At 41.4% G+C, this 15,885-nt stretch overlaps 1 protein-coding gene across 1 annotated transcript in view; it reads right to left on the reverse strand.

Annotated features, from left to right (window-relative positions):
• nnt (nicotinamide nucleotide transhydrogenase) overlaps positions 1–15,885 on the reverse strand; it is a 71,627-nt gene that overhangs the window by 40,803 nt on the left and 14,939 nt on the right. The window contains exons 7-11 of the mRNA XM_014138232.3: positions 13,783–13,916; positions 13,337–13,528; positions 12,904–13,057; positions 10,174–10,335; positions 756–866 (exon numbers count right to left, since the gene is read on the reverse strand). Of these exons, the coding sequence (XP_013993707.1) occupies positions 756–866; positions 10,174–10,335; positions 12,904–13,057; positions 13,337–13,528; positions 13,783–13,916 (753 nt within the window). The remainder of the gene's footprint in view (positions 1–755; positions 867–10,173; positions 10,336–12,903; positions 13,058–13,336; positions 13,529–13,782; positions 13,917–15,885) is intronic.

A 15,885-nucleotide genomic window follows, 5' to 3' on the forward strand; every position in this document is an offset into this window, starting at 1 on the left:
AAAATGTGCTTTCACCGAAAAGCTATTTTAAAATCGGACACCGCGATTGCATAAAGGAGTTCCGCGATTGCATAATTCTTAAAATAATTGTTATGTTTTTTGTGAACGTTTATCGTGAGTAATTTAGTAAATACACCGGAAGTGTTCGGTGGGAATGCTAGTTCTGAACGTCACATGCTAATGTAAAAAGCTGGTTTTTGATATAAATATGAACTTGATTGAACAAAACATGCATAACATAATGTCCTAGGATTGTCATCTGATGAAGATCATCAAAGGTTAGTGCTGCATTTAGCTGTGGTTTGGGTTTATGTGACATTATATGCTAGCTTGAAAAATGATGATTATTTGTGGCTGGGTACTCTGCTGACATAATCTAATGTTTTGCTTTCCTTGTAAAGCCTTTTTGAAATCGGACAGTGTGGTTACATTAACGAGAGTCGTCTTTAAAATGGTGTAAAATAGTCATATGTTTGAGAAATTGAAGTAATAGCATTTCTAAGGTATTTGAATATCGCGCCACGGGATTACACTGGCTGTTGAGTAGGTGGGACGCACTGGCCCAGAGAGGTTAATAGATAGTCAAGTGAAATAAAATGTCCCTAAAGGGTCTGATGTCCTTGTCTCTTACGTATTCGAAGATCTTATATTTGGGGTCGAAGGGGGTACAATGTTGAGGTAATTGAAGCTCAGTTTATCTGCTCCATTCACTGTTTTCACAGTTACTGTCTGGTTTAGTCCAAAGAGTCACTCACCAGCGATGTTGACTGAGGAGATGAAGGCAGCCGCGACAGCCAGAGTCTCGGCAGAGGAAGAGGGGGCGTAGCCACCCCCCATGAGAGACAGACCGCCCACAGCTGTCAGACCTGAGAAAAAAAAAAAAAAAACACAGCTTAGATCACAACAACCCATTCCATTCTGATCTTTTGCACAATTATTGGCAAAAGAAAATGGATCTTATTGTTCAAAACACCAATTTTGTGGGAAAAGATCAGAATTGGGATATCTCTGTAAACAGCCTTAGACCCACACGTGTTGAACTGATGACAAAATTACATTACAAAACATAATTATTGCTTACAGTTTACATATACCTTAGACAAATACATTTAAACTCAGTTTTTCACAATTCCTTACATTGAATTCTAGTAACAATTCCCCCGTCTTAGGTCAGTAAGGATCACCACTTTATTCTAAGAATGTGAAATGTCACAATAATAGTAGAATGATGTATTTCAGCTTTTATTTCCTTCATCACATTCCCAGTGAGTCAGAAGTTTACATATACTAATTGAGTGTTCGGTAGCATTGCCTTTAAATAGTTTAACTTGGGTCAAACGTTTCAGGTACCTTTCCACAAGCTTCCCACAATAACTGGGGTGAATTTTGGCCCATTCCTCCTGACAGAGCTGGTGTAACTGAGTCAGGTTTGTAGGCCTCCTTGCTCGCACACGCTTTTTCAGTTCTGCCAACAAACTTTCTATAGGATTGAGGTCAGGGCTTTGTGATGGCCACTGCAATACATTGAATTTGTTGTCCTAAAACCATTTTGCCAGAACTTTGGAAGTATGCTTGGGGTCATTGTCCATTTGGAAAACCCATTTGCGTCTAAGCTTTAACTTCCTGACTGATGTCTTGAGATGTTGCTTCAATATATCCACATCATTTTCCTTTCTCATGATGTCATTTACTTTGTGAAGTGCACCAGTCCCTCCTGCAGTAAAGCACCCCCACAACATGATGCTGCCACCCCCGTGCTTCACGGTTGGGATGGTGTTCTTCGGCTTGCAAGCCTCCCCCTTTTCCCTCCAAAGATAACAATGGTCATTATGGCCAAACAGTTTTATTTTTGTTTCATCAGACCAGAGGACATTTCTCCAAAAAGTACCATCTTTGTCCCCATGTGCAGTTGCAAATTGTAGTCTGGCTTTTTTATGTCGGTTTTGGAGCAGTGACTTCTTCCTTGCCGAGCGGCCTTTCAGGTTATATTGATATAGGACTCGTTTTACTGTGGATATAGATACTTTTGTACCCGTTTCCTCTAGCCTCTTCACAAGGTCCTTTGCTGTTGTTCTGGGATTGATTTGCACTTTTCGTACTAAAGTATGCTCATCTCTAGGAGACAGAACGCGTCTCCTTCCTGAGCGGTATGACGGCTGCATGGTCCCATGGTGTTTATACTTGCATGCCATTGTTTGTACAGATGAACGTGGTACCTTCAGGCGTTTGGCAATTGCGCCCAAGGATGAACCAGACTTGTGGAGGTCTACAATTTTTTTTTTCATAAGTCTTGGCTGAAATGTTTTATTTTCTCATGATGTCAAGCAAAGAGGCACTGAGTTTGAAGGTAGGCCTTGAAATACATCCACAGGTACACCTCCAATTGACTGAAATTATGTCAATTAGCCTATCAGAAGCTTCTAAAGCCATGACATCATTTGCTGGAATTTTCAAAGCGGTTTAAAGGTACAGTCAACTTAGTGCATGTAAACTTCTGACCCACTGGAATTGTGATACATTGAATTATAAGTGAAATCTGTCTGTAAACAATTGTTGGAAAAATTACTTGTGTCATGCACAAAAGTAGATGTCCTAACCGACTTGCCAAAACTATAGATTGTTAACAAGAAATTTGTGGCGTGGTTGAAAAACAAGTTTTAATGACTCCAACCTAAGTGTATGTAAACTTCCGACTTCAACTGTATGTACCCAATTGCCTTGTCAGACAAAAACTGCTTAATTACATTTGAAGTGCTGTGAAGACAGGTATGTTTCACACATTAGAGCACAGCTGTACAGCTTAATGTGGAAATTGTCAGAGCACAGAGGGAATCCTAATAACTATCAGCCCTATATTGACTTACAAATGCTGCCTGCTGTACTGTTGTGAACACCACAACAACAGGCTCGTCAGACCGAGCTCACAGGCTCGTCAGACCGAGCCCACAGGCTCGTCAGACCGAGCCAATAGGCTCACAGTCATGCGTTTGTGTTTCTGAATGACTGGGTGAGATTTTCCTGACTGTCCCTTTCTGGAACTCCACAGCAACAATTAGTCACACAGACAGACCAGGGGTTGAATTAAAAGGTGCACTGCACACTACCTCATTGTCACAGGAAATACATACAGCAGGCAATTAGGTTAGAAAATTCTATTCATACACTCAAAAAGCGAGACATGATGTTCATTCACACTATCCTAGACACGTCGCCCACAAGGTGAACTTTGAAACCTTTATGCCATCAGATAGATACCCACCTGAAGTTTCCCTCCCTTGAAAAAGAGGGTGATTTACTCCACCCTCAATATGAGGTTACATTTGGAAGGGGCGTCATAATCAGGCCATTGAGATCAGACATAGGCTACCTGACCAAATAGACACCAATACCACCTACCTCCTGCTGACTTATAAAGACAGCTCTTAGATAGTCAGCCAGTGATATCTATATTGATCACATAAACCCACACACAATAGAGATGAGGTCCCATGGGAGGCGCATCACATCTCACCTCGAGCAGACTTCAGAAAGGACAGACTTTGGCCAATTGTGAGTCAATAGTTTCAGGTAGATTAAAGAGACTGTCAAGAGACTGGAGGATTGCGCCATAACTGCCATTGGGCAAAACCAAAGGTTCCCTATCAAAAGTAACCCAATGCTCTAGACGGAGTGACACCCACTTCTCTCTCCCTTATGAGAATACGAAATTCCAAATTCCATTATGCTTTACTAACGTCTCGGGCTCTTAAAACTTTTTTACATTTGGCACAACAATAAGAATTCCAATGGCTTCAAAGTTTCCACTTCTTTGCATGACCAGAGTCAAGACCGAGAGGGGGACAAGGAGTCCGAGACAGAGTCAAGACCAGAAAATTGCGAGTCCAATTCAAGACCATGATTGTAATTTTGTCAAGTCACCACCATAAAAAGAGTAGAAAATGTCCAGTATTTCTGTGTTCAAATTTCAGAACATATGGATTCTTTAGACATTCAGAATGGTGAAAAAAACACATGCCGAGGGCAAATAAAGCCACTTTACAAGTTGTTACTAACCCAAACACCGTGGGGAACAACGAGGGCCTTCTAGCCCTTCAGAGAAGAGCTAAGGATTTACAAAATAATACAAAAATATTTTCAACGATGTTCTGCTTTAATCACTTCAGTTTTTGTTGGAAAGGGTTAACACTGGAGAAAAAAAGATCCAAATCAGGATTTGTTTGTCTCTGGGGAGATAAATCTAGCTAGCTAAATCAGCCATTGGCTAGGCCATCTGCCATTGAACTGTATTTGGGCCAAATTTTAGAGTGACAGCGGAATCAACCAATCGCATTTTGACTTGTAATGGGTGGGACCGTTTTTTACAAAAACCTTCTGCCTTCTCCAAGGCGAACAGGTCACTGCACAATAGCGAGCAGTAGTTCTCTCACGGTCTAGCTAGCTTTTGTTTTCGACTAGTTTGCAGTTTCAAATGATCATCATCTGATGATGAAAACTGTGTTTATTGCAGCTTGATTGCTGTTGTTAGCCATCTCTTTGAAAATATCTTGTGTGTGAAACATTGTTGCATTTAAACTTTATATCACCGGTTACATTATGTGCTGAACATGAATAATTTTTTTGCAAGGGGAAGTAACAGTTGAACATTTTGATTGAGAAATGCTTAGCCTAATGGTTGTGTTTTTGTATTCTTACGATTGGGACCTACTGGCCTTTTATGTCTGAGTGAATGACTGCTTATCCTTTAACGTCATGCTGTGTGTGACTGATGTCTTTCTAGCAGCCCTATGTGTCTCACTAAAAGTGCACTCTCCTACATTGAGAGCACTGGTATTAAGGTCACTGTCCTTTCAGCATCCTTTCAGACGTGTCACTGTTGGTGATAGTGAGGGCGTCAGGCTACCATAAGTTGCGTAAGCAGTACGATTGTGGTTGTTGGCAGCATTATCTGTGTGGGTGTTCTCTCTGTGTGAGTGGCAGCCTGAAGCTCGAATCAGCCTCAGGGCTGTTTGATTCAGTTGGGGGCATTAAGTGATGCTATGTTTCTGTTTGCTACAACGTGTTGGACAAATTGTTTTCCCCACTGAAGGCCTAGGTCCAATAGCCACAGTTCGCCACTGCACAAAACATGCCTATAATAAAGACTGTTACAATTCCTCCCGGTCTCCCCTTACTAATAGTGAGCATGCAACTTTCAAACAATTCCCCCCACTCTTCCCTACCAGGGAATCAAGGAAATGCAATAGTAATGTTACGAGTAAAGTAGGAGGCCCAAGTTTCAATAGACGATAAGATGTTTCATGAAAGGAGTGTATATACTTGGCCTGGCGCAGCGGTTTTATGCACTGATTGAATGGAAGCTGATAATAACTGTATGATTTTTTTACTCCGCAGGTATCGGGAAGAAATGACGAGTTCTCATTGACCGGTTTAGAGCAATACAACACTGGCAGACATTGTGAGCAATATCTTTGGAACATCAAATCGCAATAAAATTGCAGTAATACCATACCAGCATCTAATTATCGTGAACACCTCTATGACACCATTCTGTGTACATCTGGCCCTTCTCTGGACACTGTGCTAACAAACCTCCAAACGAGCTTCAATGCCATACAACACTCCTTCCGTGGCCTCCAACTGCTTTTAAATGCTAGTAAAACTAAGTGCATGCTCTTCAAACGATTGCTGCCTGCACCTGCCCGCCCGTCCAGCATCACTACTCTGGATGGTTCTGACTTAAAATTTGTGGACAACTACAAATCCCTAGGTGTCTGGTTGGACTGTAATCTCTCCTTCCATGCTCACATTAAGCATCTCCAATCCAAAATTAAATCTACAAGAATCGGCTTCCTATTTCGCAACAAAGCCTCCTTCACTCATGCTGCCAAACATACCCTCGTAAAACTGACTATCCTACCGATCCTTGACTTCGATGATGTCATTTACAAAATAGCCTCCAACACTCTACTCAGCAAACTGGATGTAGTCTATCACAGTGCCATCTGTTTTGTCACCAAAGCCCCATATACTACCCACCACTGCGACCTTTATGCTCTCGTTGGCTGGCCCTCGCTTCATATTCGTCACCAAGCCCACTGGCTCCAGGTCATCTATAAGTCTTTGCTAAGTAAAGCCCCGCCTTATCTCAGCTCACTGGTGACCATAGCAACACCCACCCATAGCACGCGCCCCAGCAGGTATATTTCACTGGTCATCCCCAAAGCCCACACTTACTTTGGCCGCCTTTCCTTCCAGTTCTCTGCTGCCAATGACTGGAACGAATTGCAAAAATCACTGAAGCTGGAGTCTTATATCTCCCTCTAACTTTAAGCACCAGCTGTCAGAGCAGCTTACCGATCACTGTACCTGTACACAGCCAATCTGTAAAGAGCACACCCAACTACCTCATCCCCATATTGTTACTTATCCTCTTGCTCTTTAACACCCCGGTATCTCTACTTGCACATCATCATCTGCACATCTATCACTCCAGTGTTAATGTTAAATTGTAATTATTTTGCCTCTATGGCCTATTTATTGCCTACCTCCCTACATTTGCACACACTGTACATTGATTTTTCTATTGTGTTATTGACTGTACGTTTCTTTATGTGTAACTCTGTGTTGTTGTTTTTGGACGCACTGCTTTGCTTTATCTTGGCCAGGTCGCAGTTGTAAATGAGAAAATGTTCTCAACTGGACTACCTGGTTAAATAAAATAAAAAAATACTATCTTATCGTGAGATACCTGGTAATTCCCAACAATAACATGTAGAGTAATAATATACTAATAAAGCAGTCGACAGGAACTGTGCAGTAGGTCCAGGGAGATAATTGCTACATTGGATGCCGCCATCACGCCTTCTCTGAAGTTGGCATCTGTGGCGACATGAAGGGGGCTTTAATGTTGGGCCACCATGGGCTCGTTAACAACCAAGTCTTTCCTGGTTCCTGGACCCAGACCCCGGTCGTGACCGACTGTCCTACTGTCGAAGGGAAGGACCAGGAAATGCTTAACGAAGTACCAGATACCACAGCCAGCTTGTCACTTCTGCCCGTGTCAAGAATAATCAACATGCTGTGAGCGGACACACACACACACCCTCTCATGTTAATGAAGTAGTTGTGGAGGGTGAGAAAGAGGGTAAGGGGCAACTAATAACCAGGGATGCAAACTGGGGAAGGCCCAAAAAGGTGACACTTTTGGGGGGGTTTGCACTGAAATCCCTGCTAGGGGAAAATGCAGGTTAACTAATTAAACAACAAAGAATAGGATCTACATGATCAGTCTCTGTGTGTAAAATAAGTGCTTCATGTGAACCTAACTCATGTAAAAAATGTAAAGAAAGCAATCCAATGTTATTTGTAGCCTAGACTTTACTGCAAAATGACACTCAAGTCTTGAGAAAAAAACAATACACTAATATTGCAGTTAGCCATGATAGCCTTCATAATAGAAAGCTTGTGACCACACATAAATATTGCACTTGAGGAAAAACATCTTAAAGTAGAAATAAAATGTCTGTTTCATTCTATTTTTGCACTATTATATAGTGGCCACTATAGACATTGATCAAGTGCACAAGACTACATGTGTGCAAAAATAACTTTCACAGAGTAAAAAAAAATGTGTTACTGTCAAGTTCAACACAACAAAAACAATATCTTTGGGCTACACTGCACATTATTACATTGTACACTTTCTGCCTGTGAACATCGGTTCTACAATGTGCCAGCAAAAGTGAGAAAGAGGGAAAGTGTGTTGTGTTCCTTTCACGTCTATAAGCCAGGCCCAGCTCCAGCTACACTTGATCCCTGAATCCACTTGTTTAACAATTCTGAAAATGAACCACATACTGTAGAGGAAAAACATTAGTTAACAGATAGTGGTTAGTTCGTAAGCTAGTTAACATTTCACACATTAACTGGTATACGACGGTAAGGAGTCTTATATCAGTTAATACTTTAGCAAATTGGTTAGGTTACTAATGTTAGCTCATCTGCAAATTTTAGAGAAACAACAAATGTCGGTACATATGTGTCTTATATTGGCTGAAAGTTTAAATTCTTGTTAATATAACTGCACTGTCCAATTTACAGTAGTTATTACTGCGAAAAAATACCATGCTATTGCTTGAGAGTTCCTAACAAAACACTTTTTTTCGTGATAGGTTTGATAAATCCACCTCTGAAGGTGAAATGTGTACTTACATCCTGAAATCTTGCTCTGATTTATCATCCAAAGGGTTCCAGAGATAACATGAAGTGTTGTTTTGTTAGATAAAATCATTTTTTCATATCCTAAAAAGATCCATATAGCATGCACGACCGATTTTGTACTCGTTCAATTTGCAAAGAAAGGAATCTGAAAATCTCACCCTAAACGTTGTTTCAACGAGTTAAATCACGTTCATATCTATTCCTCAGAGAACCTAGAAGGTAACAAGACTTATTTCGTCAGAGAGCGACGCCTTCATGGCACGCCGATGACGCGGGCGGCCATCACTTGAACGACTATCTTTGTCAAATAAGCACCAAATCGAGGTCAAACAAAGCTAGCTAGATAGCCAATGAGCTGGGCTTTACGGGAGTATCCGGAAACTATGTATATGTAGTCAAATGTAGCTACTAACCTTGTACAACAGCATGCATTTTCAGTTTGGAAAACATAAGGATAATCAGAGTTCTGAAGTTATGAAAACTGGTTGTTTTGCAAATGTTGAACTTATAATATGGCTACTAATACTTGGAAAGCTAAATCAAAGACCAAGTATACAGATTTGACGATATTCTTGCAGAAAAACGGAATATGAATGTCTCCGTCACGATTTGCACAAATGTACAAATGTACCTGGGGACTTCATACTAAAAGTCTTGTTGTTCACAAATTTTTCAAGTTATCCATCTGAAACTTCGCACATACACTGCTGTCATCTTGTGGACACTATCAGAATTACAAACAGAGTGATGGCTATAACTATGACCATACTTGCATTTCAATAATGGTGGTAGAAAAAGACAGGTTGGTTTTTTCTTTGTATTTTCTTCAACCAAATCTATTGTGTTATATTCTACTACATTCAATTCACATTTCCACAAACTTCAAAGTGTTTCCTTTCAAATGGTACCAAGAATATGCATATCCTTGCTACAGGCAGTTAGATTTGGGAATGTCATTTAGGCGAAAATTGAAAAAAAAGGGGACTATCCCTAGGAAGTTTAACAATGCTAATACTTGTCCCACCACACTTTCTCCCTCATCTCAAACTTTCCAAATGCCAGTAGTTTTTCGGTTACGGTTAGTTTTTCGGTTACAGCATCCTGAATAACGCCACAGACATCAGTATGCAAATTAATGTCTTCTTCATCTAGGACAGAGTAATGCTCAAATGTCTTGTCGGCACTATCAAAGCATTGAGTTACCATTTTATCAGCCTAATAATCAGTTTCTATTTTATTTGCAGACAAAGAAATATTCAATCACAGATGAATCTATAATTGATTAGCCTATATTCAGAGTGGAACCTGAGACCTATGCTTTTAGTTGCTTGAAGTGGATCTCAACTCTGGAGTAGAAGCGTTTTAAATCATCCAGACTACAAGGATCATGAATCATTTCCTGTTCCCTCCAGGTCTTACTCATCACTGAGAAGAGAGGACCTGCAGGTGTGGAGGTAGAGGGAGATTTAACCTCCACATCTGTAAAGGAATCTCCTCTGGACAGCATGCTTTTTATGGACTAGTAAATCAAATTAATAACATCCGAGTTTAAAAACTGGATTTATTCTCATTTGAAGCCAAATCCCAAGTGATGTAATGTAGGCATATATGCATTTTCATCAGTTGGTTTACCTCCCTTCATATCTATAAATACATTACTAAATTTACTAAAATAATGACTTGCCTATGTTTAGTCTTGCCTTTCGTGAACTAACACTCACACCCAACTTTCATATTTATTTATACTTTTTTTCTACTAGCACTGACTTTGCTGATAGCTACTTGGAGGAAAAATGTGTTATATGACAGATGTGTTGTTGTCCCACCTAGCCATTTTAAGATTAATGCCCTAACTGTAAGTCGCTCTGGCTAGATGACTAAAATCTAAATGTAAAATGTAGTCCTCTTTGCACTGTGTCCATTTCATTAATAGGAGTCTTCATAAACACTCACCAGAGATGGCGTTGGTGACGGACATGAGTGGGGAGTGAAGAGCTGGGCTCACCCCCCACACCGTGTGGTAGCCCACAATGGTAGCCAGGCCGAAGATGGTCACCATCTGAGTGAAGGCTGCATTGGGCGCAGCTAGGCCCAGGCCTAACATGGTGCCAAGACCTGAGAGGGGTAAAGGGTTATAAATAACTTAACACTAGCCTATGCTACATATCTAATGTCCATATGTAATATAGCTAAGGGCTTTTTAACAATTCAAATGCAAGCAAAAAAATTAATATATATAATAATAAATAAGAATTGATCGTCAAAAGGTGTTGAATTGAATTAGGCCATGTCATATGAGGCACACTAGACATTATAGAGTAGAAATGCTGACTCTTTCTAATGTCTACTAATTTTCTTAAGTGAGGACAAGAGACAGACACATTGCCGTTAGCAATTTATCTAGGCGCAATTACAGACAGCAAACCAAGTATGGTGGTGGTACACGACGCGCCGACCACAGCCAACCTAGAACGAGCTGTTTGGGGAACGTGTGAACGGGGTTTACAGGCCTGCTGTCTCCAGTCGCCACAACCAGAGCAAGTGTCTGTGGGAAACAGCTACAGCACTACTTCAGACAGACACAGCAGGGGGAGGGAGGGCTCAACATCCCACATTTTATTAGTCCCAGTTTCCTGGCACTAAGGGGCTGCTGGTGGTGGTTTGGGCTGGTTAGGGTTGAGAGGGAGGGAGGGAGGGGGCATGTTAGGTTGAGCTCTAATTAGGTGACCAATCCTAATTTCAAAAGGGGCCCTCCTCCTCCTCTGGCTTCTCGCATGGCTGATCCGGTGGTCAGGACCTCACGATGGTCCAGCAGCACCTTCCCTGGCATCAGCAGGGAGATACGGAGCAAACTCACTCAAGAAAGAACAGGAAGATGAATGTGCCCGTTTGTTAATCTCAGGGTGTTTATTTACGTGTAAACCCAGTTTGTGGCTAATTTATCTGACTGTTGGGGAAAGAAGATGTGTTCTCGATCTCTTTGATGTGATTCCAGAACAGAACAGAGACAACAGTTACTGCACGCCTCGTCTGCAACCAATAGAAATAATCTGTTCAGAGTAGCTTTTATGTCTGATCACGACTGTTGCTGCTCTCAGAATGTGGTCACAGCTCACCTTTCCCACATAAGTCAGATATGCAGAAGGCTTGTGTGTGTGTGTGTGTGTGTGTGTGTGTGTGTGTGTGTGTGTGTGTGTGTGTGTGTGTGTTAGTAGAGAACATAATGTAATGAATGTGGTAATAAAACATTAACAGGCTGCTTTTAACCCCCCGCCATAGTCCTGTTAACCCAGGTCGGGGTGAGGAGAGCGAGACCACCATAGGAGCTCAGAGAGACTCATGACACGGCTCAGTTTAGGGGCCATTATCCTGACAGCCAGGGTTGTTCTGCATACTCTGCTTTCTGCGATGTCAGCCATTTTAATCCCCTTACATTATAATTAAGTAAACGACTGACTTAATTTACATACATCACAAGCGATTACAGCTGTGAGTCTTTCTGGGTAAGTCTAAGAGCTTTGCACCCTTGGATTGTACAATATTTTCCCATTATTATTTTCAAAATTCTTCAAGCTCTGTCAAATTGGTTGTTGATCATTGCTAGACAACCATTTTCAAGTTTTGCCATAGATGTTCAAGCAGATTTAAGTCAAATCTGTAACTCGGCCACTAAGGAACATTCACTGTCGTCTTGGTAAGCAATTCCAGTGTAGAATTGGCCTTGTGTATTAAGGTTATTGTCCTGTTTTAAAGGTGAATTAATCTCCTGGTGTCTGGTGGAAAGCAGACAACCAGGTTTTCCTCTAGCATTTTGCCTGTGCTTTGCTCCATTACCTTTCTTTTCTTTTGCAATATTACTTTAGTGGCTTTAGTGCCAAACAGGATGCATGTTTTGGAATATATTTGTATTCTGTACAGGCTTCCTTATTTTCACTCTGTCTGTTAGCTTAGTATTGTGGAGTAACTACAGTTTACTATCACAGCCATCAAACTCTAACCGCTTTAAAGTCACCATTGCATTGGCCTAATGGTTAAATCCCTGAGTGGTTTCCTTCCTCTCCGGCAACTGAGTTAGTAAGGATGCTTGCATCTTTGTAGTGAATGGGTATATTGATACACCATAAAAAGTTGAATTAATAACTTCAACATGCTCAAACAGATATTCAATGTCTGCTTTTTATTATTTTTACCCATCTACCAATAGGTGCCCTTCTTTGCGAGGCATTAGAAAACCTCCCTGATGTTTGTTTTTGAATCTGTGTTTGAAACTCACTGCACGACAGAGACCTTACAGATAATTGTATGTGTGGGGTACAGAGGATAGGTAGTCATTCTAAAATATGTGTTCAACACTATTATTGAGTCTATGTAACTTATTGTGTGACTTAAGCAAATATTAACTCCTGAACTTATTTAGGCTTGCCCTAACAAAGGTATTGAATACTTACTGACTCAAGACATTTCAGCCTTTCATTTGTAAACATTTTGAAAAACATAATCCCACTTTGACATTATTGGTTATTGTGTGTAGGCCAGTGACCAAAAAATCTAAATGTAATTCATTTTAAATGCATGCTGTAACACAACAAAATGTGGAACAATTCAAGGGGTGTGAATACTTTCTAAAAGGCACTGTAAGTATAAATGAATGAAGTGTCTAGGCAGTCAGTAATGGTGTCTCACCTCCAGTGTACATGCCAGCGGAGGTCAGGGTAGCCTTGAAGGGGGACACGGCAGCAGCCTTCTCCTTAGCCAGCTCCTGTTTGCTCTTGGGTTTGGGAGGGGCTGCCACTGGGATGTTATCGGGCAGAGGAGCTGGGAAGAGGTTGGTTCCATTCTGCACCAGATAGAAAGGTGGAAATCATAGAGAACGCCAAACAAACAAAAGTCAACCATGTATGGATGTACATTTGAGATCAAAGTTTCATTTTCACCAAACACTATCAAAACACTTCATTATCACTATTACCAAACAAACCAATCAACAAAGACTATTTTAATTTGTTAACTGTAGAACTAGAGAGCATAGCGTCACCATGATCTAATTAACCAGTCTTCCCTTGTGCTAAAAACAGATAACCAAGGAAACCAAACCCATTTAACCCAGATGATTCACCTGCATGACAACAGATCCTCTGATGACATGGTCCATGGTGCCGTAGTTAAACTTCTCCTTGACCTCATAGTTGAAGTTCTCAGTAGAAGGGCTGATGGCACGGATGAGTTTGGTCAGGTTGTTTGAGTACAGGGTGCTGGACTGGGTGGGCAGGCGGCTGGGAAGGTCGGTGAAGCCAATGTGGGTCACACCCTAAGAACAAATCACATAAGCAATTATTTTATTGAAAGACAAATTGTGCATTCTCACTTTGACCGGTTAAAATGGGACTGAATTACAATACTGCAACAAGGTGACCTGGTGGTACGATTTCAGTGCTAGGAAAACCAAACACAGAAGCTAACAAAATGACTGACAATAAGGAGCCGGTTCACTACAACAGGGAAAACAGTGATAATGAAATTGAAGGTAATAATAATAAGCGACTGTGGACAGGCCCATCTGACCTTGTGTACAGACAGTTCTCCAGGCACCGTGGTCTCGATGTTTCCTCCAGCCTCAGCAGCCAGGTCCACCACCACAGAGCCATCCTTCATGCTCTCCACCATATCCTTGGTGATCAGGATGGGAGCCTTGCGACCTGGCGACAGGACACATCACCATGGTGACAAAGGTGTCTTGTCTGCAGTACCAGCAGGGTGCTCTATCAGCAGCTGACCTCTATTCAGCCTTCTGTACAACAAAGTCTTCAAATATGGATTTAAACGACAATGAATCTAACCCTGGAAAATAAACAAATTGCAGTTTGTTGTTCTCGGTTTACGCTAGGCAATGTTTTCAGGTCTCTTCTGATGTTTACACTAGCTTTCAAGTAAACAGATCTCATGAGAAAACAGAGAAACGCTTTCAAAATCACGTTGAACTGGTCAGAACAGAAGACATCAGTACTGATCAGGCTAGGGTAGGCTGGTGTCAACCAGACAAAAGGAGTCGGTCTTTCCAACCAACAGGACAGTAGCATTAGTATAGGGGACAGGACAACATGTCCTAGGGCTGGGACCATTACACAACATCAATGACTTTGGCACCAGTTCAACCACATGACGTCAGTGGAGAGGAGAATGTCATTCATAACTACTGTGGCTTGCGAAAGTATTCACCCCCTTCGCATTTTTCCTATCTTGTTGCCTTACAACCTGGAATTCAAAATGATTTTTGGGGGGTTTGTATAATTTGATTTACACAATATGCCTACCACTTTGAAGATGCAAAAATAGTTTTTGTGAAACAAGAGAAAAAAAAACCGGAAAACTTGAGCATGCATAAGCATGCATAACCATAACATCTAGCCACTGGGATCTTTGCCCATTCTTCAAGGCAAAACTGCTCCAGCTCCTTCAAGTTGGATGGCTTCGGCTGGTGTACAGCAATCTTTAAGTCATACCACAGATTCACAATTGGATTGAGATCTGGGCTCTGACTAGGTCATTCCAAGCCATTTAAATGTTTCCCCTTAAACCACTCGAGTGTTGATTTAGCAGTATGCTTAGGGTCATTGTCCTGCTGGAAGGTGAACCTCCGTCCAAGTCTCAAATCTCTGGAAGACTGAAACGGGTTTCCCTCAATAATTTCCCTGTATTTAGCGGCATCCATCATTCCTTCAATTCTGACCAGTTTCCCAGTCCTTGCCGATGAAAAACATCCCCACGGCATGATGCTGCCACCACCATGCTTCACTGTAGGGATGGTGTTCTCTGGGTGGTGAGAGGTGTTGGGATTGTGTCAGACACAGCGTTTTCCTTAATGGCACAAAACCTCAATTTTGTCTCATCTGACCAGAGTACCTTCTTCCAAATGTTTGGGGAGTCTCCCACATGCCTTTTGGAGAACACCAAACATGTTTGCTTATTTTTTTCTTTAAGCAATGGCTTTTTTCTGGCCACTCTTCTGTAAAGCCCAGCTCTGTGGAGTGTACGGCTTAAAGTGGTCCTATGGACAGATATTCCAATCTCCGCTGTGGAGCTTCGCAGCGCCTTCAGGGTTATCTTTGGTCTCTTTGTTGCATCTCTGATTAATTCCCTCCTTGCCTGGTCCATGAGTTTTGGTGGACGGCCCTCTCGTGGCAGGTTTGATGTGGTGCCATAATCTTTCCATTTTTTAATAATGGATTTAAGTGGTGCTCAGTGGGATGTTCAAAGTTTTGGATATTTTTTTATAACCCAACCCTGATCTGTACATCTCCACAACTTTGTCTCTGACCTGTTTGGAGAGCTCCTTGGTCTTCATGGTGCAGCTTGCTTGGTGGTGCCCCTTGCTTAGTGGTGTTGCAGACTCTGGGGCCTTTCGGAACAGGTGTATATATACTGAGATCATGTGACACAAATAAATTCCAGCTGTGAGTAATCTAATTATGTGACTTCTGAAGGTAATTGGTTGCACCAGATCTTATTTAGGAGCTTCATAGCAAAGGGGGTGAATACATATGCACACACCACTTTTCCATTGTTTTAAAAAAAAGTCTTTTTTCGTTTCACTTCAACACTTAGGACTATTTTGTGTATGTCCATCACATGAAATCCAAATAAAAATCCATTTACATTACAGGTTGT

This window comes from Salmo salar, chromosome 13 (assembly GCF_965601325.2).
Source record: "Salmo salar chromosome 13, fSalSal1, whole genome shotgun sequence".
In the NCBI taxonomy this organism is placed as follows: Eukaryota; Metazoa; Chordata; class Actinopteri; order Salmoniformes; family Salmonidae; genus Salmo; species Salmo salar.